The 27,310-nt window shown below is 39.5% G+C and overlaps 1 protein-coding gene across 1 annotated transcript in view; it reads left to right on the forward strand.

Annotated features, from left to right (window-relative positions):
• Positions 1-27,310, forward strand: part of FHOD3 (formin homology 2 domain containing 3) — a gene marked incomplete at its 5' end in the record, with an annotated part of 377,704 nt that overhangs the window by 232,671 nt on the left and 117,723 nt on the right. The window contains one exon of the mRNA XM_017739071.1: positions 20,721-20,832. Within this exon, the coding sequence (XP_017594560.1) occupies positions 20,721-20,832 (112 nt within the window). The remainder of the gene's footprint in view (positions 1-20,720; positions 20,833-27,310) is intronic.

Below are 27,310 nucleotides of genomic sequence, written 5' to 3' on the forward strand. Positions count from 1 at the left end.
TGCTTCACGCCCTGGCTGTTAATATCTGCTCTTAGCTCCTGGTGTTTTCTAATGGGCATTATGTCCAGCATTGCTGTGAAAGGAGAAGGAGCAGTCAGACAGTTTGTCTGTTTTGAGGGCTGAGACTAAAGAAAATGAAGCCTACTTTTTCCAGCATGCTTGAAGCCACCAGTGGGAAATGTCTTTGACAATAAAATCAATTGCCTGACCAAAAAAACATAGAAAATTTTCAAACATAAGTTGTCAGGTGAAACAGAATGAAGAAATATAAGAGGGCTGCTCTAAGGATAAAAAGAAGCTAGTTATAATCCAGGCTTATGGTATGGTATACACATGAGATTTTTATGCATATCTAAATGCAGAAATCAACTTGACCAGTATAAAGCACATTGTGGTCATTATGCAAAACCTTTTGGGACAGCAATGTTATCATTTTGCAGGGTAGAAATATCAATAGTCCTAACTCAGGAGTTTAATAAGCTTCATTTTCAGGAGTGTATTAAAATTAAAATAAGCAGTTGTGTCTGCACAATTTCTGGGAACACTTTCATGAACTCTGATGTGTAATTCTTCAGTTTGCAGGGTTGCCTACTTTCTGGTCTTGTTGCTCTTAGGTGTTAAAAGTGATGTATCTTTTCTGACAGTGGCTGTGGTGCTTGGCAGAGGGCATGTGGGCTGTTAGAAAGTTTAACTGGAGAGCAGGGAAACATCTTCTGGTGCATAGTCATTGAAATGTCACCAATCTCAAATTTGCTAGCTCAAACATTTAGTGAAGGTCAAGTGATACAGTTTTCTCAATCTATTTAATGGTTAAAATAAGCATTTGCAAAAAGTCCAGTAATGCTGACAAATACCCTCTGTGCTCAGTCATTCTTTCTTGCCTACACTCACAGGACCATGTCAGTGGCATGTGTGGTACAGGAGATAGATCACAATGACACATAAGAAACTGCCCTGAGATTGGCTCAGTTGGTTACAGCACAGTTCTAATAGCACCAAGGTTGTGGGGTCAATCCCTGTACAGGCCATTCATTTAAGAGTTGGACTTCATGATCCTTGTGGGTCCCTTCCATTTCAGAGTATTCTGTAATTCCGTGAAAAAGCACCCTAGTGAATGGGTGTGTTTCCACAAAGTACCAGTACCTCATCTCAACTGCATGGTGAGACCAGTATAGGAAACAAACCTGGCATCCAGATCTCTTGAGACTTAATTAAGTGTCTTGAATTTTGGTTATTCTACCAGCAGAACGTAGCATATGGGGGTGGAGCATTGCAGTCGTGGTGCTGAGAAGACTCTTGCACTTGTATAGGAGAAAGGAGGTGGCCAACCTTTTGCATTCTTGAGTAGGTGTTAACATTTTGGGATTTTATGACTTTTAAAGAAAGGGCATTATGATTAATTTTTACTTACTCTATCAGGCTTGAAGAATATAGGTATTCCGTCCTTATTTTAACAGAGCTTTGAGCTCAGTTTACATATTTATCTCAATACAGTATGATATTTATTCTGTGAGAAGCAGAGTTCAATTAATTCATAGGATGTGGGTAGGATGTTTTTGTTAATCACTTATGTTTTCTCACTGTTTGTAGTAAACTTCATTACCAAGTTACTTCTTCCTCTCACCTCTATTTTGATGACTATTAAATTGTTATTAAAGATTTCTGAGAACCACACAACTGGTGTGGATCCTTTTTACAGGATTTTGCAGAAATGCAAGGAGAGTTTGCATGGAAGTAGAAGAAATTCCACACGAAGTCTCTTCAAATGTTTGTCTGTGCAAGGTCTTACTCCTCTAAAAGTATGACTTGAATCTGCTGTGTACTGCTGTGTACTCTGTGGCTGCTGCTGTGAGGTCTATGGGATCTGTCTTTTTCTGCAGACTTGTGCTACTTAATCTTCTCTCAGTTATTTTCCTGAATGTCCTCTTTTTTGAACAGAAACTAAGTTAGTATATACTTCATTGCCTTTATTTTTCCTCTTAAATTCATCCTAATTTTCTTCTTAAATCAGTATCTGTCCTCATTCCCATATATATAGTGCAGGAGTGGAATTCTGCCTGCAGGAAAGAAGGTGGTATCCAACATTTTTTGCAGCGTCATGTAAACCAGATCCGAGACAGTTCAGCCAACGCAGCAGTTAATATACCAGTGTTTTGCTTGTAGCTTAGCCTGGAAGAATGGCCCAGCTAGAGAGAGTTTCTACATTGGGAAACCCAGGCTGAATCCAGCTTCCAGGCACATTCTTGAACCAGTTTTCAAATCCTTTTTTGCCGTGGTCCCTCATCTGGAAAATTGGTATTTGGATTTTAGAGCCCTGGAGTAAGAACATAAGGGCGTAGAAGAACAGATTATACGTAAAGACAGATACGTAGGTGAAAGTTGAAGCCGATACTAATTGTTACCATATCTGTTCTTTTGGCATCACTCAAAAATGTTTGTCATTCTTGTATTTAGATACAGTTGTTCTTTAAAGCAAGGGCTACTAGGTGAATATACTTGGATAACAGAAAAAATATTTTGTATCAAAAATGGAAGCTACCCAAACACACATGATGGCTCTATATTCAGCATGTAGTGCACCCCAAGGAACCTCTGAGTTGCAGCCAGCTCAGGTCTCTCACCAGGTTATCGCCCAGGGCTCACTGTGGTTACCTCAAAGATTTTATGTTGGTCTCCTCAGCTACAGGACTTGTCCTTAGGAAGAAAGAGGTCTGGTAAGATGTGTGGACCTCAATTACTTTTCATAAGATCAAGATCAAAAGGAAGGTTCTTTTATAGGTTTTCTTTCTTCCTTTTTTTTTTTTCTTTTTTTTTTTTTTTTTTTTTTTTTTTTTTTTTTTTCCCTTCACAGTCCTCTAGTAGTAGTTTATACCATATAAAGACTTTCCAGAATAATATCCAGCATACCAGCAGGTTCTCTAGCTGCCTCCCATGATACACTGAAATGAGTCTCATCTGGGCATGCTGTGTACTCTCTTCCCATATTCTGACCCTCTTTGATCACAGCAATTGAACAAGGAGTTCAGATGCTTCCTGGTTTGCCCCCCTCTATCTCTCCACTATTTTCCTTTTTGAAGACCACATTAATAAAAAACAAGAATGTGATGTTCAATATATAAAATGCTGTTAATACCTCAGCCAGCATGGAATTTTTGTAGATTGGCCCCTTTTATTTTGAATTTCCTCTTCTTAGTAGAAGACACAGAACTGTAGTAAATGTATGCTTTGTCTTTTTCATTTCCAGCAGTGTGTAACAGCTTCCTTCTTTAGCTCAGTAATAAAATTAAAGCAACCTCTCAGAAAGCATTTCTTCTCCACTGCTCTTTAAATGTCACTGTGTGATTGTCTAAGCATCTTATTGTTATGATTTTGGAGGGAAATGTAACACTTCTCTAACTTGCAGTTTGAACACTTCCACTTCCCAAATTAAGCTTTGCATGTGACAAAGCTGTCTTGTCAAAAAGAGGGTAAAGTGGGACAAATTACTCCCACAGGTATTAATGTATGGAGTTGCCTCAAAACTGTTAATCCCTGGGGACTGTGTTTTAGTTCACTGTGTTTTCCTGAAGATACATTATATATTAAAAATATATAATGTATAATGTACATTAAATTTATTAAAATGTTTTACTATATTTATTGAATAGAGAAGATAGAATTCCTAAATTCCAAAAATTCGTAATTTTTGCTCCTCTGTGTCACTACCAGTCTCTGTGGTTTGCAGTGCTTTCTGTTCAGGTAATGTCTCTTTTTTTGCCTTTCTCACTTGCAGTCTAGCTTCCACAAATACACATTCCTGTCATGTTTGGTGCCTCTTGAGCCACTCTTCCAGGCACACGGGGACTGTAGAGCCTTTTGCAGTAAGGGCTGTGCATGGCTGTAGGAGGAAAGACATGACAGACCACCGGAAAGTAGGTTTGCTTCCAGATCTGCACTGCTCAGATGGATGTCTGTAATAGCTGTGAATCCAATAGAGAGATTTGAGGCAAACTTCTTCAGAATCATGATATATACTTCAGCTTCCGTCGCTGGCCTGCAAAATTTTCCCTTCTTGTTTCCTTGTCATCCCCTTCTGATGAAAGGATGTAATGTGAATGCCCAAGTACAGTTTCTGGCAATGGAAGATCATTCCTAGCAGAGCATCAGACAGAAAATGTCAATTCACTACACAGAAGTTGAAGGCTGTGTTAAAGACACATTGGCATTTACTAGGGTGGCTTTTCTATAGGAACAGCAAGGGCTCCGAGGGTGTCCTGAGGCATTGGGCCATGGGACAGGATCTGAAAACCAAGCACAAAGTTTTCTTGATGTCATCATATGATGTAGTACTGCAGTTACTCATTTTGGAGGTTGTTTTGTTTTATTTCCCTTCTGCTCAGAAGGGTGGGTTAGGATTATTTGTCATCTTTGGCTAAACCGACTTGAAGTTATGTGGAACAGATGGACATCACCAGACTTACTTCACCTACCGGTCTGAATAGTTCAGTCCCAGTCTGCACCATTTATGATACTGTGGATGTTATAGCACTGATAGCATCCTGCCACTTGAGTTATTGGTTAGTTACAGAAAGAAAATGAAGCCTAAACCAGCATCCTTCTGATTACCACCCTTTTCAAAGGGCTGTCTTCTGAAATTTTTGCAGTAGGTTGCCTTTCATCAACCTACCTGCAGCCTTAGTTGCAGTCTGAGAGGGAAAAAGGGAGACGTTTCACTCATTGGACCTCCAGAAGTTTGTCTTTCTCTTTCCTGGGAAACCATGCTTTTGATTTGTGTGTCTGATTTAATTTTAAATCCTTCTTTGTCAAGGAAAAGAGTTTGTTTAAATGTCCTGTATCTTTAGAACCAAAGGGAAATTAAAATTTGGAGAATTTTAGACTAATACCTTGTGCCTCTATCTGAGGTTCCAGCTTTCCTGTATGGTATGGACACATGCAGATGAAAGCTGATACACTCATTTTCTCTGACTACTCTGGAGAAGCAGCATCCCCGGTGGTGGCCACTGCATGCTTGACAGAAGTCCTGACAGGACACATCCTGTACAGCCAAGATACAGAAAACACTGCAGCTGTTCTCATGCAGAAGGAAAAAAATATCAGTGAGGAGAATGAAACAAGCAAGCTTGCCTTTTCTGCCTTAGAAAAGCCATCCCACAGCACCACCTAGCAGGCACAGATGGATATGAATAAACAGTGTGAGGACAGGACTGGAGCAAAATGCTCCTAGAGAATACAATGTTGAGGAGGACTACGTGCATTAAAACACCCATTCCATCTAATATCTAGCACAGGTTGTTGATATAAACTGAGTTGTGCTATCCTTTCAGGCAGCTGGTATCCTTTAGTATTGGGTATTTGTAGCTTCATACAACTAATGAATCTCTCTGCGTGTCTGAGGAAATACATCATCACTTTTGGGGTATTTTTTGTAATCTGGAGTTGTTCTCTTCAACTCCATGTATTTCTAACACACCTAGCTTCATCAAGGTGATGGCATTACTTATCATGGAATTTTATGGTTTTGTCTGCAAAGTGCTGGGGAGGAACTACCTGGCTGCCTGCTGAGGAATACTGCCAGGGCACAGATTTTGAAGAGGCTGGCAAGCACATCCTCGTCCCACTCCCATGGCTGGGAAAGATGTATTGTAAAATAGTTAAGCTGCAGCTGCTGGCTGTCTCTGTTTTTAAAAGTAGTTGTTTTACGTGTTTGTTTTTCTAGGGGGCTCAGAACACAGAGCTTTCTTCTGAGCTGCAAATGTGAAATATTTATTTGTGAATCTGTAGCAGCCTATTGCCTCTACTTTGTTATTTGGTTAATTTTACTCATCTCCATAGCTTACACAGCTTTTTAGCCTTCATCCTGCCATCCTGAACAGACAATACCCATTTGTGGGAAGCTGTCTAGGAGCTCAAAGGAAAAAGTCAGGGCTGCAGTTAAAGACATGATTTCAGAGCATGAGTTGTAGCTGGTTATGCTGAGCTAGAGCAGCACTGATTCTCCTGTGAATTGTGCTGTGGATATATGGGTTCAAAAAAAACATGACTCAGTAATTAGGGAGGAGCAGTAGGACTTCCAGCTTGCAAAGATTTTTAGTTCGGCATTATGCATTTAGGCTGATCTGCTGTACTACTCAGAGGCAGTACAGAAAGATCTCTGGCAGCAAGACTGAAATGCAGTCCCTTCCAGGTTCTGAGATCTTATTTTCCTGGTTAAAGCAGGCAACTGTCTATCAAGACTCTTAATTTGCTCTGTAGCATTGGCAAAACTGTTGTGGTTGTTATTTTTATTATTAATAAGAATAATATTCAAGAACTGTTCAACTAAATCCCTATGTAGAAGCCTAAAATAATTCTTTCAAATATTGTGAGACATTTTGCTCTTATAAAAGGAAATGTGCTCATGTAGTAACTTGGGGGGGATGGGGGGGTGGAAACAGCACCAGAAAAACCCTTTTTTTCTGGTGTTTCCATGGTCACTGCGGTAGTATCTTTCATGCTATTCACATGGTCTCTCCATAATACTTCTCATCTCTTTTATGGACTCTTTAGAGGCTTAAGTAAGTGTTCCTTGTTAAGTGCTGTGAGAGCCTACCATGAAAATCTTTCTAAAAACAAGCAAAATAACACCAAAAGTAAGAGTTCAGTGGGATTTTAGTACTCTCAATAAAGTCACCTCTTCAAAACTTGTGCTCTACTGCACTGAAAGGGTCAAATCTCAATTACATTTGCTCTTGGCTAAATCTATAGGAACTATTCCCATCAGACATTACACAGCTACCACAGTGTGTTTCAGTTGAGCTTTCTTGGATACAAAGGATCGTGTTCTGGAGCAGTTTATTTTATTGCTTTTGTGAACTGCTGCCCCTCATTAGGGCATCACTGTATCTACAGATTTTGTCTGCAGTTACTCTTGACTTCAGAAGAAAGTGGAAGTAATCTGTGGTGGTTAGTTCAGGAAAAAGAAAGGGTTGGGGTTTTTTTGTTGGTGGGGTTTTTTGCCCCCTATCTCCTCTCTATCCCTCTTTCTGTACTGGTCCCAAAGAACTGAAAAAGCAGCTCAAAACTGATCTATGATGCAAGTCAAATCACTGCTGATTATGATCTCATGCTTCTGTGGGTTCAGCTCTTTGAATGACTATGGCAATTACTTGGCTAAAAACTATACTAGTCCCAGATGCTGAATAATTCTTAAATACTGCATCTGAAATATGTTTCATTCTGACAAAACAAAACTGAAATATGTGTTAAATAATGCCACAATAGAGGCACATCTCACTGTGCAGTGGCTTGGTCAAATTGTGCTTAGCGTTTAGGTCCAGAACAGTGCACTAAGGGTCAAATGAAGAGAAATACAGACTCTGGAATCTGATCCTTGTCCTGGTCACCACGGCTGCAAACCTACCTGTAGCTTGGTAGCCACAGCCTCCTAGGAACATACAGGCACATATTTGACTTCAGTTATCATATTGCTGTTTGGTATTTTTAGTCTTGTGGTCACATCTCGAGTGATTTCAGAGGATGTTCTGTTGCACTTCTGAGACTCTTTTAATCTCACTTGGGAGGTAGGAACCTAGTCCAGGCTTGTTTTTGAGCTGCACATCCGGATTTCCAGAAAAGTACGTTGTAGGGAGACTACACATGCAGATGGGTTAGTTCAGAAGCTCTGCTGGACCTGTCAGTTTTGAACATGAGTTTCCAAGCCTTGAATACTTGTCATAGCCATGTTCCAATTCTGCTGTATAGAAAACATGTTTCTATCCCTTTCTGTCTGCTGTCAGACTAGACCCAAAGCAAGCGTTGTTATTACTGTGGTACTGCTGGGGAGCTGAAACACAAATCCTGTGAGTCATTGGAGGTTCCTCAGCCAACCACTCAGTATTGTCTTAAGTGCTTGACAAAATGTAAATCATTTAAGCTACAATATCACAGATTTTTACTGTAATCCCAGACCACACCTGGTGTCCAGAGAACTACTTGAATCTCATTGCATAAAAGGTCTTGTCTTCACATGATTTGTGAACTGAAAAGTACATTTTGGGTATATGTATGGGCATTTGAATCTTAACAGATGTGGAACTGCTTTGGTACACTGAAATTAGGCAATCACTGTGATCCGATGAAAATAAGCATTATGGATTTTTTTGCCCCTTTCAGTATATGTGTGTTTGGGGGCTGGTAGGGTATGTGAGAGAGAAGCAGAAAATAAGTTGCAGGTGTCATGCTTTGAAAAATAAACGGTGGTTTAAAATATGTATCTAAGAATCACCTTTTTTTTTAATTCATATTTTTTATATATCTGTTAATTTTTAGCCACATTTAATAAATTAGACACAGTACTGGACAACTAAGTGTAGGTGGCTTTCCAGAGAGATCCCTTCCAACCTCAATCCTTAAGTGATTGACCCTGCACTTCCTCTTCCTTTTCCTGCTGTAGTGGTACCCACAGAAGTTTGCTTTATACTTTGAGGAAAACTCTAAAAGCCAGATCCTTTTTATGAGTTTTAACAAAGGAATTTGCTTTTAATCAAACTACAGTTGGGATCTGGACATGGAAGTTAATGAAGCTGAAGTTAACTTCATCTAATCTGTAGACCTTTGGAACACAAGTGAATGTGAGTGTGGTTAGAGTTAAGCCCATATTGGGAAGCCTTGGCCACATCACCAGAAGTGCTGTATGGAAACAATTCAATTTCTCTTATCCAAGCAGGAGTCTGAAGAGTCTTTTTCCAACTCTTTCACATTTCTGTGATTCAAAACCAAGCATATGTATTTTTAGTTTGTATGTTTGTTTGATTTGCTGTAAAATTGGGGATGGATGTGATGATGAGTTTGGTTGATACAAGTCATAGGAAGGAGGTAGCTTGAGATAGCAGAACTACATTTTCTCTTTGAACACTGAACTTTGTAACTCTTAAAAAATAGTTATCACTGTAATGTGAGAGTACCTACAATAGTATCATATATTCTTGCAGTTGTCCAGCTGTATGCAGAAGTTGCATACCTGCTAGCATTTATGAAAATCAAAATTGAGAATATCTCCATCCCTGTCATCTTTCAGCAAAGGAGGGAGTTAGAATAAGCTGACACTGCTAGGACTGTGTAGTTAAGCTGATATGCAGTGACTTGTGTCCCCATGGCTTCTGAATGGCTCCATGAAGTATTCTGCCACTTGCTTCAGAAACCCACCACATGGGAAGCTGGAAATGTGTCTGGTCTCTTACATTTTTGTTTTCATCTTGAAGTTCTTTTGATTTAAATAAAAAAGCATCTGGACTAGACTGATGATGGGAACTGGATTTGGGGATAGCGACCTCTTCCAGACTTGGGACAGAAAAACAGATGATTGCTGGAGAAATGTGACTGCTTCTAATATGTTCAGATGTCCCCCAAAAGTATCTTTATTCGTTAACTTTATTTGGCAAATTGTCCAAAGGTAAATAAGTGTGTGGTTTTGCAGTCAAACCTCTGCTTCTGAGTAACTTTTTGTGCCTGGTAATATTCAGAAGTTTGAGAATAGAGAAAAATCTTCAGTCGATACATAGAGCAAAATACTAGTACTCTTATCATTCTACTAATAAGTAGAATATATACATATATGTGTGTGTATATATATGTGTATATATATATATATGTCCTTTCTCTAGTTTTACTTTATTAGGTATTCTTCCAAGAAGAGTTTGTGGTGGGTTTGTTCCATGGTTTAACATGTGATATTTGTTCTTTCAACAGTTTTATCATTTTAGTAGTTCAAACCGCTTTGTCACTTTTTAGGATGCTTAGAAAGAATAACCTATTAACAATGAATTGCTTAAGCAAGATGTTGCAATAGGTAATATTTTATAATTTGGAGTCTTAATTGACATACTGTCTTCAACCATTTCCACACATTTTATTCATAGGTTGTTGTGATTTTGTGTTTTTGCTGTTGAAATGTTGTCTATGAGATTGGACAGTGTCAGGAAAGGACTGCTAACCATATCCTTAAACTTACAGGGTGAAGTTATTTAAACACAGCCATAGTTTGGGTATTTAATATGAGTACATTTTAATGAAACTGTTGAAAGAACAAATTTCACGTGCAGAAAACCACAGAATAATAATAGAGTACTTTTCCACTGTACTTGTAAACTCAAATAGTTTTTTCCCCTAGGGTCCTTGAACTCTATCTTGATATTATTTAAACAGGACATTGCCAAGGCCACTAACTCTAGCAAGTTGTTTCATAAGCAGTGGAACTAATGAAGCAATTTGTTATCTTTGTTTTCCTTCTTCCTTGCTTTTTCCTTGCCATCCCACATGTTCTTGGTGGCGCAGTCCTGCTCTATGTCCCGTGTCTGTTGTCTTTGGTGCAAATGGCAGCCTGCAGCATGGCTGGTGGAAAGCTGCCTGAGAAATAATTTTCTAGCTGGGTCCCTTTCAAAATGACTGGAAACTTCCTTTTCTCTTATGAGAATGCTGATGTGGAGTCATTTGTAATGCCATTTTCAACTTGAATAGGAACATAGTTCCATTACTGTCAAGAATGACAATGCAGTGGGCAGGTAGATCCCATAGTTACAGGAAAGAGTCCAGAAGTAGGCAGGGGGAGGAACAGCACAGCTGCCTAAGGAAACAAGGATGAAAATGCTGTGCTCCTCATGGCTGTCATGTATTTGAGTGGGTTTAATTTTGTAAAGAGGCTCCAAGAGAAGGTACTCTAATAGTTTTGTTATTTCTCTGTTTTCCTCTGGCTTTGACCATAATTCATTCATTTTATTAGTGATGGCTTTCACAATCAGGGACAGGGTGACCTCTGAGCTCCACTTGAGCCACTCTGTGTATTGGTCAGGAGGAAAATTAATGTCCTGAAAACACTGAAGTTTTGATATGCTGCTTTGTACACAGTTCCTATATCAAACATACTGCAGGTCTGAAGCTTGTGACGCACTCTCTGCTGCTGTCATGAGGAAATTTCTGGTCAACAGCCTATATTAAATCAGAGGTCTGACTATGATAGGGAGTAGGTCTTGGAAGAAAGTAGTTTGGTATGGAAAATTGATGTGGAGCAAGTGAGTTTCCTTCTACATAATTTCTAATCTCTCAAGAAAATGATACAGTAGTAATTTGATCTTAAATCTGAAGACCGCATTTGGAATTTAAAATATTTCTGAAAACACACGTTAGTCAAATATTGACTTGGAGGCTTAAAAAAAAGGAAATAAGATGCAATGTTACATCTTCTGTTTTGCCTTTTAAATGTACAGTACTTCAGCTTTTCTGTACATAAAATGTGATCAATCACAGGGTGCATCATAGAACTGTTGCATAACTTGATTAATTAGAGATGACTTTTTCAGATCCTTAAATGCTTTGCATGAGATACCTCAGTAATAGGTTGTTGAACGCCTTCTCTCTTCAAAATTAATTGCTTTTTTTCTTGAGTAAGGTGACTTTGTATTACATTAGATGTTTTCACAAGCCAAGATGTCATTCAGCAGTATAACAAAAGCTAAAAGAGTGTGATATGAAAGGGATTTTGGAGCAGGGAGTGAAGATAAATTCCTATCGGCAATTAAGTTCATAAAAAATTTTTTCCTCTCCCATTTTTTTTGTAACACAGCTAAGGAAATATCAACTTGGCCCTGCCCAAGGAAAAGAAGTTGCTGAAACTGCCAATCTCTCAAATCTTTCCTGTTGCCAGAGGTTCAGCCCAATGACCATCTGTTGAGGACAGTGCAGTTCAAGGCTAACATCATACATCAAATTAGGGGGCTGGTTGGAAAGCTCAGCATGTAACTTCTCAGTCATAAGAAAAAAAAAGAGGTGCCAAATGGCCTTAATCATATTTCCCCTATGTAGGCACACAAACCCCATTCTTGTGATCAATTTTCATTTGCAAACTCATTTCTAATACAGAATTCTGATTCTGCATAGTTTCAAATCTTGTTGCTTATTATCTACTTACCTTACTATTCACCAAAACATGAAATCTCACTGTTGCATCCATTGCTGAACAGATCATCAGGGTAGTGTTCAAGAGAAACAAGGTTCTTTTTCATTTATTCTGCTGCTCAGAAACACACATTGTATTTAATAGATATATGACTAATTCCGAAAGACCTGTCATGTTTAAACTGGTTTGACTGTGACTTGCAGACTTTAGGGTCATGCATTTGCAGGAACTACCAAAAAATTGCCTAGTCAGGCAGTATGTTTCCATACTCTAAGCTGTATTAGAATGACATTATACATATCATAATATTTTGTTGGTGGTGGTTTTGCATAAAGCTAGTTTAGTATGTACCCATCCAATATTTTGCCATCTCATGAAAGGAGCAGACTTTACTAGACAATTTTACTCTGTGATCCATAACAGGAAAATGCTAGAAAACTGGTGCTATATATAAATAAGCTGCATGTTTGTAGAAGACAAAAAGAGAATAAAGAGGTCTGTTCCTTATCATGTTTGATAGCACATTACACACAAGCATGAGTTTAACCAGAAATTGGTTCTCATGTTACTGTGGTTTCTCTCAAGCTAAGTGTTTTATACTTATTTAAGATAAATCGATCACAATCTTTATCTGGACAGAGAAGACAGTTTTAGAGGTACTGATGGTGTTTATTTGCCTGGAGTACTAAAAGATACCAGTGTTTGGGACTGGTTAATAAAAGAATCAACAGATTGAAAACAATGAAACTGCACAGTCCGAAGACAGAAAGAAAATAAAATCAAGAGTGTAAATCTTTACAAGTGAAGCATAATTCCCAGTCTGGACACAGGCTGATGGCAAATTTCCAATGAAATATTTTTGGTTTGTGTTTTCCAATGGAAAAAATTAAAACTTTAATTGAAACCAAACCCTTCTGTTTCAGCAATATCTGAAAAAGCAAAATAGAAAGGTGCTCAAAACTGTTTAATACCTAATAGGCCTGTGTTTGGGCCCCTGACAAAGGTGCAAAGGATACTAGCTCAGGAGTCACCTGAGAGTAAAGAAGTTTAATCCTTTTATGTCCTGTAATCTCCAAGTCCTACCCTGTCCTCCAATAATTACATGCAATTTTTACACAATGAACTGTTCTTATGGGAGACACTGAGGGGATTGGTCTGCTTGTAGGGGAGAAAAGCAGAGCAAGATTTCTTTCACTTTGTGTGCTGTCCTGGAGAGCTGTGAATGGTCTTTCATTCATCCTGTCATAAGACAAAGAAAAATGTCATTTTAGACTACTTCACAGGAGGAGAAAATCACTTCCCCACCTTTTCAATATTGTCACTGGTATTCCAATAGGAGGAGAGGTGAATGCTCAAAAAAATCCCATAGCATCTCCTGTCTTGTTCCAACCACTGCAGCCTCAGGTTTATTCAAACAATGTCTGTATGATGTGGCAATTGCTGCAAGAGAAATGAAGCTACGTTTCTGAGGTAGCTGAGGTAGCTGAGGTAGCTGAGGACTGAGGACTTAATACAGGGCTGATTTCTACCCCAAACATATTCTTTCAAAGCTCCCATCAGAACTGCATGTATTCATCTGAGAGCCACTTTGACCTGCAGTATGCTTTGATTTGTTGTATGAATTGCCCGCTTCTGTGTACAGATTTATTTTCATATTTTCCCCTTCTTGTGGACCATGATTGATGGTGTAAATTATAATTTCCAGGCATGAGCCTTTTTTTTTTCCTGTTGACCATTCACTAATCGCTATTTGCTTATCCCTGTGTTTTGTTGGTAGGCCAGATGAATTTCTTTTTAATGGCCTTCCTTCTCTTCATGTCAGAAGTCTCACCACAGATAAATGACAGATGCACGCCACATATGTAGCAGTGCACAGAACTTATAATCATTACCCAAACCATTTGCAAAGTTCTGAGAAACTTCATTTTCAGAATAGTAAATGCATGTATTTTTCTGCCATTCCTAGCCTTACACATTCTGTGGAGGAAAAAACTTAAAGGAACATTCAGAATAAAAAGACTGTTGTTTAACTGATGATTTTGGAGCATCTTGCATCTAAGCTTATAGGGGTTTTCATCTCAATCTAACTCCTCTCACACCTTCAATCCAGAGCTTGAAAAGCACTTAGCAACAGGTTATTTGCCTTATTTAAGCATCCCTCTTTGAAGATTTGAGCAAAAATGGCTGAATATTAAAATGGTACCTAGCATTATTTTTATATACTCCAACTTATAAAAATCTCATTGCTTGAAACATGTATATGGCATCACATGGAGTCTTATTTGCTCTACTGGTACAGCAGCCCACAGAAACACAGATTGTTTAATAGTTACATCCCTAATGATGTAAAATGCCCAGGTGTACACAATATTCAGTACCTAGGATGGGATTATTCACATATTTTATGCATACTGTATTTGAGTGTTGCTTCCCAGCTTTGTGATCCTCCCTGTGCCATGCACACCCTGTGACTTGGGCAGATGCTGCCTCTCTGAAAAGAAAGTGGAGGAAGTGGCCTGTGTTCACTGTGGTCCATAAAGCAGCTTTTAGGGCCCCAGCATGTATGAATTCTTTCTCCCTTCTGGTAAAGGAAGGTTACACTCATTTACAAGGTTTTGTTTGGTATTCTGTAGGTTATTTGAATTTCTAGATTTTTCATCCTTAAAAGATGCTGCTTTAAAATTCTGATGAAAAATAAGGCTGATTAGAAACACTTGGTTTAGGTGACACAGAAGGATCTCATTCTTGTGATCATTCCTGCCTTCAGGAACTATGAATAAAAAGGAACTGAATTACTAAATAGACTTGTCACCTGTTTTTGGAGTGATGTAACTGACCTCAAATGGAGAAGAGAGAGTCTAGAAAGAACTTGGATTGTTTCTATGTTCTGTAAGGCACTTGCAAATCCTAGTATTAGGGAGTTTCAAATGTTTTACCCCCTAATGTCTTTCCCCTTGCTTGTTTGGCACCCCAAGACCCAGTTCTGTCTGGGTTATGTAAGCACTCTGTGCAACACATTTCCAAAGCTCTTGCTGTAGATTAAGGCTCTTTCTGATGTTTAGCCAGCCCTGCATGCTTCTGAGACCGCTGAGCTCCAGTCACCACACCAGAGGTGGCTCTTCCTGCTTCTGCACTCAGTGCTGGAGCTCTTGGCTGGCTTTCTGCAGGCCACATGTGGGAAAGGTTCATTAAGATGCTGGATGCAGTGGAGACATCATTTTACATAAATACAGGTGAACAGCTTGTGAAACACTGAAATGACGTTGTTCCAGAGATTACAGAAAATTTCATATTAATTAAAAAGTAGTGGGATGACATAGAATCACTTGATAGAATGGTTTGGGTTGGAAGGAGCCTTAAAGATCACCTAGTTCCAACCCTTCTGCCACTGGGTTTACTTCCACTAGATCAGTTTATCAAATCTTCATCAAACCTGGCCCTGAAAACTTCCAGGAATGGAGCATCCACTACCAGAGCATCACCACCCTCACAGTGAAGAATTTCTTCTTAACATATAAGTCTACTCTCTTTCCATTTAAAGCCATTATCCCTTCTGTTCTTAAAATCAGGGGAAATTACAGGTGTTTCTTTTAGCATCACATCATTTGATTCTGTCTACTCATTCTGAATAAGAGAATATGAATTGGAGCAGGAGTTAGTAGTGTGCCCTTGTGTGAATGAAGGTCAACTGCATCCCGGGCTGGGCTGATGGGAGTGTAGCCACCAAGTTGAAGGAAATGCCTCTCCCTGTTTGGTGCTGATAAGACTGCATCAGGAGTTCAGGAGTCCAGTGCTGGGCTCCTCAGTATGAGATAGATATTTCTCTATTGGTGCAAGTCCAGCAGGGGCTCACCATGATGGTGTGATGGGGTAGAACACGTGGTATATGAGGAAGGGAACTGGATTTTTTCATCTAAGCTGAGAAGGAAAATCATATTAGGGCCATTCCAACTTAAATTATTACTCTGAGATTCTCTCAAGCTCAATATTTGTTTCTTTTTTTTGATTATTACAAAGGAAAACAATGTATTATGATAATATTATATATTATACTATTACCATATAGTATTAATATTTATTTTATATGTTTGTTGTTTATTATAATAAATAGTGGATTTATATATATACACTATATATATTTTATATATATGTATATATATATATATATATATTTTATTTAAATATGTATACAAAACCTTCCATTCCAGGAAGATCTTTCCTCCTTTTGTGACCAGAAGGTGATTTTATCCCTTTGTGAAACATGAAATTGAGCTGCATTGCAGGTGCCAGTGGGTTGCCAAGGGGCTCTTCCTGCCGCACTAGATCTGAAGTTGGGGGCATCTTTGCACCCCACAGGAAAGGGTTCCAGCTTCCCTGTGCACCTCTCCCTGGCAGGCTGAACAGTGGTTGCACTGAGTATCTCTTCAGCTGCAGCTTTGCCTGGCTGTATCCTGCCAAGAGGACAAGTACGTGACCTACAGTAAGCCCATGTCTGCACCTGGATTAGGTTTCAGAGGATTTGGCTATAGTAAATCTTTATTTAAAAATCCAGTGCCCATTTCTCCTTCAAATTTGAATAGTGTAAATCCTCAGTAGCTACATCTCCCAAAGTAAAATATTTTTATTCTATTCTCTTTTTACTTTCTTCCTTTTTAAAAAGAAAAATAATTGAATCCTGAATGCTTTAATCTGAACTCTACAAATATTGCTTTGGTCTCTAAGTCAATGAACTTTGTGACAACATTCCTTGTAAAGGTTAAAGCCTTTCCAGACAAGTGATTAACAACTGGGATAAGCCCTTCCATGAGACATGAGTTTTGTAGCCTGTTGTATGGTATCCTTGGCTGAGTCTGTAATTGTCTAAATATAAAGAGATAAAAAGGGAAGGGATTGCCAAACTGCACTGTATAAGGTAAAGCGAGTCAGAGGGAAAAGGTTTATAATTTTTCTTCTTCCTTTTGCATTGCTGGCTTGTTCTTATCTTTAGCCAGAAGATGCTAACATCATTTCCTCTCTATAAATTGGCTTGCACATGATACAAAAACACAACGTGAACTTTCTTTTCTAGCTTAATAGAGGTTTTGATGCTTCACTGTTTGGATATTCAAGAATCCTGATTTAATCTCAGAACTGTTAAAATAGGGCTTTACCAAGCCAGTGAGTATGCATATTGCCTCAATGAGCCTTCTTTTTTAACTAAGCAGCAATATTTAGGATGGAAATTTGGATTTAATTAGAACAACTAATGTTTGCAAATTGACAATAACAGGACTTTTTTTGAGCTAGCATGCCTACCTCTTTGTTGCCTTTCTAGTCCTGTTTGAAATAGAAGTGTGTACGGCCCATGGATTTAAAAAAAACTGTAACTAGTGAAGCTGATTCAGAAAGCAGTTGTTCCCCTCTTCAATAGCATGTAAGTACCAGAAAAAAAATCCCAAAAACAGTCTTAAAAGCTCTCATGAAGTTTTTAACAGTGATTCAAATTATTAATGATTCACTTCCTTATGAATGAAATATGAAACAAGCAACTTTCTATTGCTCTCATTGCTGTGCCATTTGGGTAAATCATGTGAAATAAAGTGATAGTCACGGGCAAAAAGTCCCATGACTTCACAAAGGAAAGCAAGAACATCAGTGAATTGCTGCTGTTTTTTCCTGTTAAGAAATCTCCCAATTTTGAGATTCAGTTATTTTATTTGCAATGTAGCTATCTAATGAATTGAAACAGTATGTCCTACGAACACATTTTAGAACTCACTCAGGAAGCTCTGAGGCACTCCCACTTTGACAGTCAAATAGTTAATCACAAATGGGAACTTCAGGCCGACAGGTGGTCACAAAGTGAACATTTAACAGATAGGACATCATATGGGAGGCCACATAAAAAAAATTGGCTGAGCTTCACATGGGTTCTGGCACCAGGCATCCCTGAACAGACCTTTCAGAGACTTCTTGGTGCCACGGTGGATAATTAGAGCTGATTTTAGTGTGAGCATGTCAGGCTCTGGACTGCTTTTTCATCTGGATGTGATAGGCTATCAGATGTCTTGGAGGGGCTTTGGCTGGCTGAAGATTTCAGTTTCCTAGGGGCAGTGCACCTGCTCAGTGATTGCTTGCTCCTGTTAAGAAGCACTGTTACTGCAGTTTTGAAAAGCACTGCAGGATGAGCACAAAGATTGTGTGGGTCATGGGTAGCTAGGTAAGTCCCCAGTATAGGCATTGTGCAGCTTGGTCTAGGACTGCAGTGTTTTGGTTTTGTCCTTGCCCAAAGTGTTCAAAGCAGCAGGCAGGCTTAAAAGTGCCCACAGGAGTCCCAAATGCCATTTTCTATTAAGCAGGAAACAGCGTTGTTTTAAATGCAGGTTTTCTCAAAGCTAGTGTTTGTTACTGCAAGCAGAAAGCACCCATGGTGTACACCCTCAGGGGAAAGCACCTCCACTTCCAGGGCACATTGAACTTACAGTGAACTGAACTTACAGCATCCTTCTGGTACCAAAATGGGAAGCAAAGCAGCAAAACAGAGCTTTTCTAGTGACTCCTTTTCTCTGGTACTGCGAGTGGCATTTATTCCTTACAAAACTATCTGTTAGCAGATGCTGTTAAGCACAGGAAGCTGATACCTGCAAACAGCACCCGAAATCAGCCAGCTTGAGCCTTGGTCTGGTGCAAGTGCAGTGGGCTGCCCTGAGGCTTCACAGGATTTGCAGGATCTGCAGGGTGCAGAGGGACTTGCTCGTTATTGCAGCAGCTGCCATGGACAGCAGGCAACAATTTGAGCAAAGGTACTGCCAAAGGTTCTTCTTTTTGGAAGAAAAAGAGATTTTCAAAAATAGTGTTAAGCCCGGTGTGTCCCTCACTGATTGCTGTCAAATGGAGATGTATGGGAACTTTGCCATGCAGCACTTAGTGTAAGTGCAACCCCTTGTCACCATGTGGCCAAGACTTGAGGTTTTAAGAACCATCAAAAGTAATATCTAAGCTTTCCTTTCTAAGTAAAAAACCCTGATCAGATTAGAAGACAGTATGTAAATGGTTATCAGGGAAGTATGTTAATGGTAGAATAGTTCATAGTAACCTGATAAAACTCCTATTTACAAAATAACAAAAAAAAGTGGACACTTTTTGGAAATTCTTTCAATATTTTTATTAAACAATTGAACTTGATTCCTAAGAGACATGTCACTGCAGACCAGAAACACCATGGTATTGGCCTGGCAGCTGAATACACAGATGTACAGTGCAATTGTGGGGAAGTGATTTGTTCAGTTATCGGGTTTCAATTTCCTTTAATTTGTCTACCCCATGTATCTATGAAGTATCACTGCAGCAGTACAACTGCAAATTAGACTAACCAAGAGTTTTAAGGGACCTTGTCAGGTTTGTCACTGGCGTTTCCTGGCTGTAAGCCCTAAAATTCAACAATTTGATAACATATCAAGCCTGAAAAAGTCTAGATTCAAACAGCAGAATATTCTGTATTGCCAGTAGTGCCATTGCATGCATTAAGCTCAATTCTGCATGAGTGGGTAAACCCCAAGAAACTAGGAAAGTAGCTGGATCACTGTGGACGCTAAACTGTGTGTTAATAGCGGCAAGCTGCGTTTTAGCTCATTACCTCCAAGTGAGCTCCAGTGCATGTCTGTGGGTGGCTGTGTGGGCACAGTAGCTTGAATCTATGCTGGTTGCACTTGCAGTCTTGTTTAGAATATAGACACAGTCACTGTCTTGCGACCATGTGTGTGTATCTATGAAATTATTAATAATGATTTTTTGCTTCTTAGGAGAGTTGTGTTGAGAGAACTTGAAAAAAAAATTGGGAATGGGAATTAGCCAATATTGACAGAAACTGTATAATAATCCATTATTTAGATTGAGAGTACAGCAAATTTGACCTGGAATCAATTCTCCCAGTAAAAGTCCTCTCAGCATGTAGGGCCCTGCCTATTAAAAAATCCTTCCCTCAAGTAGAGAGTTGGTTTTTCACATACCTATCATGCCAAGTAATCATATACTTGATTATCCCTAAAAATTCTTACTCGGCTCTTTTAGTCAAATGATCCTCTCAGGAAATGGGAGCTCTGTGGTGAAATGGATAGAATTTGGCTATGGATATCCAGTAGATCCATTTTAGTAATGCTGAGTCTTTGATGAACGCACACTCTTAAGAATGTAAAAAAACCTGAGTTTGAAAACTTGAAGGCTGAGTGCTCAGTTCCAGTAGATCACACATTTTGTGACAGGGTGGGAGAGTTGGAGATTAAACACACTTCATCCCAGGTGGTGTTTAATAGTGAAGACCAATCTATTTAATAAATTAGGCATTGAACAGTAGCGTTATAAGAAGAGAAGAAAGCATAAGGAGGAAATGATCCCATCATACAGCATTTAGACAGGATTAAAGGCTCAGAGTGAAAGGAGGAAATAAAGAAATGTGTTGAGAAATAAAGAAATATATGCTTTGTTAGCTCAGTAGGTTCTGTGTACATCAAGCTTTGGGCAGCAATGTTGGGGATATGCAGAGCTAGGATGTTCACCCTTTTGTTACATGTGGCAGTATTAAGCTTTCCTTTGGATTCATTGACTGCTGGGACTTCTCTAGGAGAGCACTGTCCAGTGAATGAAACTCTCAGCCAGCTGACTACCTTTCATTTTTTCCGTGCTGTCACAGATTAATCTCTTCCGTTCGTGTGCTATTACCAGGTGTGGACTGCTGTCCTCTTGCCCAGTGTCATTTCACACATCTGGGAATGCTGTGGTTTGGAGAATGACAAGTCACACTCTTTTCTTCCAGTTTCGCCTGGTGGTAAAGACAGCACTGAAGCTGCTGCTGGTGTTTGTGGAGTACACAGAATCCAACGCACCGCTTTTGATCCAGGCGGTATCTACCGTGGATGAAAAGAGAGGTGAGTAGCCTTACCAGGGGATTGCAAAATCGCAGCACTGCTGAGATCAAGGTGGCATTTCATCACTGCTTTCAGTGGTTTTAGAGTTGCTGTCATTGATGCCCGCTTTGTGCAACACACCCTTCGTTTCTTAAAAGCATATTCTAAGTATTTGTGTAATCTAAGGTTGTTTGAAGAATTAATTATAATGGGAAAGTGAAGAGTGAAAACTGAGGCACTTGACTGCCTCCTGGGGCACCAGAGTGCAAAGTAAGCCTCCCCGTATCTTCTGACCTCAGAGGCTCCTTTGGGCAAGACTGTCTTTCCACTTCCTTCTGGGAAGCAGCAGTCTGATTTAGAAGAGACAATGATATCTAATCAGTGTAATCCCTTTGAAGAGAGAGACGAGGTCAGTAATAGTACAGGCTTTATAGTAAAAGCAAAACCATATGTTGTTACATTAAAATAAAGCCCTGGAGCAGATATTATACTATGAAATCTGTTACCCTTCAGGCTCATGAGAAATACTTGAATATGTATACTGTATTTTTTACAAATAAATAGAACAAAAATGGTTCTTTCTTGTTCTTCTCACAAAGCCATCGCTAAGCTCCTGGGGCATTCTCTCTTGATGCAAAACATTCCTTTGCCTCAAGGAGAGTTTTTGAGGTTAGGAGATCTATTGTTGTGGTCTCCAACATGGAGGTTGAAAGCAAGGTTCCCTCTGTGGAGCAACTGCCTCCATACTGAACTTGTCTGGGAGACCTGATACGGTAAAAGTGAAACAAGAAAATATTGGGGGCTGGGGAGAAAGCTTGTGCCAGAAATAGGAAAAAGGAGCCAGATTTTGCTTTCAGTTATCAGAATGGGTTGAAAAGAAAAAACCCAAATTATCTCTTATAGCAGGGAAGCAGGCAGGGGCAATTCAAAACAGTGAATTCTGCAAGTTGGCTTTCTGTTTTGAATTAAAACCAGTAAACCTTACAATGCCATAAGCATAAATATAATTACAATATTTGTGTACTTGTGAGCACCGTGACTCATTTTTCAGTCATTCTTAGTATTTCATCAGCTTTCTGAACTCACTGGTATTCTCAATATGTTCAAACTGCCATATATCTACTAACATGCTAGTAAAATCATTAAAGAAAAAGGAGAACGGAGGACCCTAAACAAAGTATTGCCTTCTCTATCTATAGAACAGCCTTAGGCAATCATTTACATTCCCCAAAGTAATAAAACAACTTAAGTAACAACATAAGACTTGAAAAACTGATGCATGTAGTTAGATGTGCATATGTTAAGAGCATAATGAGAGATTTTACAGGAATTCTCATACCTGTGCTTTGGTGGATTATTTCATGGACTCTTGCAAATACCTTAGCCCAAATACCCAGTTTTTTCCTTCTTCCTATTTTTTAAATTATTTGCATTAAGCAGTTGTACTTAGCTACTTAAGAGATTTTTTTTTTCTGGTTTTATATTTAGTTTCCTTTTTAGGTCATCAGTGTAATATAGTCACAGAGTCATTTTGGTTGGAAAAGACTTTTAAGACCATCAAATCATTAACACAGCATTGCCAAGTTCATCACTAAGCCATGTCCCTCAGTGCTACATCTACATATCTTTTAAATACCTCTGGAGATGGTGACTCCACCACTTCCCTGGACAGCTGGTTCAAAAACCTGACAATGCTTTTGGTGAAAAAAAAATCTTCCTAATATCCAGTCTAAAACTCCCTTGATGCAACTTAGGGTTATTTCCTCTCATCCTGTCACTTGTTAACTGGGAGAAGAGACCGACCCCCACCTGGCTACACCCTCCTTTCAGGAGTTGCAGAGAGAAATAAGGTCCACCCTGAGCCTCCTTTTCTCCAGGCTAAACAACCCCAGCTCCATCAGCTGCTCCTCATAAGATGTGTGCTCCAGACCCTTCACCAGCTCTGTTATCCTTCTCTGGACACGCTCCAGCATCTCAATATTCTTCTTGTAGAGAGGAGCCCAAAACCAAACACAGGATTCAAGATGAGGCCTCACCAGTGCCAAGTACAAAGGGACAAGCACTGCCCTGGTCCTGCTGGCCACACTATTGCTGATACAGACAAGGATGCCATTGACCTTCTTGGCCATGTGGGCACACGCTGGCTCATGTTCAGCTGCTGTTGACCAGCACTCCCAGGTCCTTTTCTGCCAGGCAGCTTTCCAGTCAAGCTGCCTCCAGCCTGTAGTGCTGCACGGGGCTGCTGTGACCCAAGTACCAGGACCTTGCTGATCCTCATACAATTGCCCTTGTCCCATTGATCCACCCTGTCCAGATCCCTCCCTAGAGATTTCCTGCCCTCCAGCAGATCAACACTCCCATCTAACTTGGTGTCACCTGTGAACTGACTGAGAGGGCCCTCAATCCCCTCATTATCGTTGATAATGATTTTAAACAGGAGTGGCCCCAACATTGAGCCCTGGGGAACCCTGTGAGGGATCATCTGCCAGCTGAACTTAACTCCAGGCACTACCACTCTCTAGGCCAATCACCCAGTCAGTTTTCTACCCAGTGAACAGTGCACCTGCCCGAGCCATGAACAGCCACTTTCTCCAGAGGAATGCTGTGGGAGACAGTGTCGAAGTCCTTCACTTTTAGCTGTGGATGTGCTACGTTTTAATTTATAATTTTAAATTAGTGGCTTATAACTGAGAAGTACCTGCCTTTAAGGACTGATGAAACAAAACAGAAAAGCAGGAAAAAGCAATATGCCTTTTTTTGAACCATTGTCATAAATCTTGCAGGTATGTAATTAAGTTCAGCACTGCTTTGATAAAAGTTCTGTGTTTCATGTACATACAAAGTGATGAGATATGACATAATTCTTCAACATGTACCACACATGATTAACTTGTAGAACCCCATATTAACTCAGCCTGGTTTCAAAGCGATCCCATCTGTGGTTTCTGTGTGCAAATACATCCATATGCAAACTGAAGTACAGAGATCCACAGAAGTACTGGCTTTACTCTGAGATACAAGCAGACCATAAGTGAATAACTGCATGGTCCTCATCATGTTGGGATTAGCTTCTACTTGCACTTCCATTTAGCTCCTCCCTTCTCCCACACTTTCTTGTTTCAGAACTGCAGAGAAATTCAGTCTCTTCTCAGTTTAAGCATACCAGACTGCACAGGCTCTGGAAAGTGGAGCTGGCATTGCAGTTTTCTGTCCAGGGCTTCTTTATCACAAGCATATTTTAGGACAGAGATTAAAGCCAAATGGCCCTCATTATCAGTTCTCTGCTTTCCCTGCCATTTCATTCATAGTTAGATTCCACTAAATTATTGCACATACTGTAGGTATGATGGAAGGATGTAAGTTCATTCACATATAAATAGCCAGGAGTACAAGATGTCAAGGTCTTTCCAAAAGTATTACTACCTTTCCATCCTATAGCTGCTGGAGACAGGTGCTCTCTAAGTTGGTGGCAGTTCTCATGCAAGGTTCTGCAAGATATTTCATGCTTTATACAAACTGCAGATCCTTTGTAGTTGTGATGTCAAGATTTTGTTTACAACATGAACAACAGCATTAAAATAAATACGTAAAAACACTTCAAGAGGAAACTGAGAACAGAATGGAACTTCAAACAATGGGCAATGTTATTCAGAAAATAGACTGTATTAATTTAATATTGGTTTAATTGTTGCAACCTCTGTGTTCTTTGTCTATACACCATGCATGGTTACTCGTAACACTACAGGTAGCATCAGATTTGAGGCTTCAGCCTTTCTGTCAGAGTAGCTGTGATGAAGAGCTCTTCCCAGTGACAAGCCTCTAAAGGGCAGTCAAGCAGTTCTCATTTTACCCATTAGAAGGCAGGAGAACACACAAAACTTGATCTCTGCTGTTTCACTTCACTGAGCCTGTTTCATCACTCCCATCGATTTTGCCACAAGTCCCGTGTAAAAGTCATAACCTTATGGAAACATCCCCATCTGCTCCCAGAAAAATTACTGGGATGCTACATCATCATTCTCCTACATCATCATTTTTCTACATCAGGATCTGGTGAAGAAGGAAATTCACCTATTCCCTAACTAGAATCAAGAGGAGGCAGTACTCTCGATGCCTTTGGCAATGCTGTTCCAATATGTACTAGATGAAACCTTTCTCTTCAAATGCTATTTTCCTCATTATGATCACAATCTGAACAGGTCTCTTTTCACTTTAAGCATACTGGACTGCACAGGCTCTGAAAGGGGGAGCTGTGAGAGGGGGAGCTGAGCTGGATCTGCATATGTCCCATGCTGTATGGATCATAGGTTGGAAACTATAGGTTCTCATTATATATGTGCAAGGAATATTAACCCAAGGACAGCAAAGCAGTAAGTTCATGGTGCAACTTCCACAGCAGAACTGCCTTATCCCAGGTGGGTAGTAGATGGCCTTACAGCTGTTTCCATGTTCACTTCTTGGCTGTTCAGATTGAGATCATAATGGAGGAAAAGCATTTGAAACAAAGATTTAACCTGGTACAAATTGGAGTAGCTCTGTCAGTCATTGATAGTACTGCCTCCTCCTGACTGTAGTTAGAGAACAGATGAAGAATTTGGAATTTAAGCCTAGATTTTGGAAGTTTAGTAGCAGCAGTGTAAAAGTTTTTGAAAGATAGATGAGTTATTACAGGGCTGCCTTACTAGTAAGTGTGACTGATCAACAATTTTTTTTAAATTGTATTCTGAAATAAAATAGCAGCGTTGCTAGAAGAAAATTATATATCAGCATTGCAAGAAAACAGCAAGGTGACCGTGAAATTATTCTTTTATGATAATGAAGAAGTTTTGGTATATTCAGGGAAAAAAACAAACCACATGGATGCTGCCTAAAAATCAAATGAGGATTGTTCCAATAAGAGTAGAACCTGCCTTCAAAAATAAAGGACTCTCACTGAATAATGCAGTGGATAAAATAATTATTTTTTAACGTTGATATCAACTCACTGTTTTTCTAAATGGCACTGTTGTAAGTCAGGCTTGCATAGTTTCCCCATTTTGTTTCTCTTTCTTATTTCCTTCCATTTTTCATTTTTTCACTGGAAACCAAAGGAAAACATTTTTGTAGTGAGAATATCAGTCCTGCTGATCATATATAATTTGCAAACTGAGTGAATTTGTTCCACGTGACTTTTGAGCTTACACTGTACAAAATTCCTAACAATATAGAGAATCTGGTAAAGATGTGTCTAGTGGGTTTTCATTACAGGCATGTATTTGAATTAGCACTTAATTAGTAATGCATATAAATACATCTAGCGAGCTGAGAGTGAATCCACTCCTCCTTTGATTTTGCTTAAGATAAAAAAGCCCTGATTCGGTAGTAAAGATCGGAGACTGTCTGAGAGGGGAATAAAAACGAGAAATATTGCTGTCTGCACATTCACTTTCAGACAGGTTTTTCCACACAGTGCACTGCCATTGCCTTGAAAATGCAGATCCTTGGTTAGCACAGATTGATGTCTGTGTAGCAGGATACATGTATGATACCATCTTTAATAAGCAAGAGCTGTTAGAGGGTAATGCAGAGTTTAGACCTCGGCGTGACTGATCAGCCAGTGACAGGCGGCTGTGGTGGCACATTTGCATTTTGCTGCCTGATTATACCTGAAGTCGCATCATCTGTACAGTGTTCAGGGGATGGGGACTGTAGGAATACTCTGCATGTTTCCCTCTGAAACTGAAAGACAGTCACAGCTATGTTTGTGTAGTTGAATTGAGTATATCTCTAGGCTAAGCTCTCTGCTTAGTGCTCCTCACCTTTAACTTTACACCAAAAAAAAACCACTGAATGGCAGTCTTTCATTATTTATTTCAGTTTTCCTAGATAAAATTTGGTAAATGCAACCATCTTGCCATTCAGTCAAATGAAATAGGATGGTTTTACAAGGTACCTTCCACAAGAGGCTGAGTCTGGGTGGCGTGTTGCTTGCCTGATGTTCTTAGCACGATAATTCACTAAACCATTAGGGTTTTGGTGTCAGATAAATATGCAAATTCAAATCAACATGCAAATCAAGCAAAAAACTAAAAGCACAAATTTTGACCTTTCTTAGTGGAAAATGAGAGAATCATATCTGAAAGTTCTGTAGGTAGGTTTCCTATTAAAATAATTTGAGAAAGAACCACAGCAAAAATCTTTTCCCCTCATTGATCATTTCTTTTATCCAAGGCACATAGCCTGTAATTTGAGAAAACTGTTTCTCTGCCACAATATTTTGTTAACCTGACTTACCTTAATGCAGCACAACTCAGCAATAGCCCCAGAAACAGGAGCATCAGGCACACTGAAAGCACAGCATGTAGGTCTCTGCTGAAGATTTATCGAAGCCTGTGTGAACCTATGATAGGCTGGGTAAAATTCCTGTCACCTGATTTTTAGAATTTTGGTGTTAATCACACTGTGCTAACAAAGCTTCCTTCGTCATCGAGGGAGAGAAGTTGGTGCCTTCAGAAGGAGT

The sequence above is a fragment of the Corvus brachyrhynchos genome, unplaced genomic scaffold (genome assembly GCF_000691975.1).
Source record: "Corvus brachyrhynchos isolate BGI_N302 unplaced genomic scaffold, ASM69197v1 scaffold7, whole genome shotgun sequence".
Lineage (NCBI taxonomy): Eukaryota > Metazoa > Chordata > Aves > Passeriformes > Corvidae > Corvus > Corvus brachyrhynchos.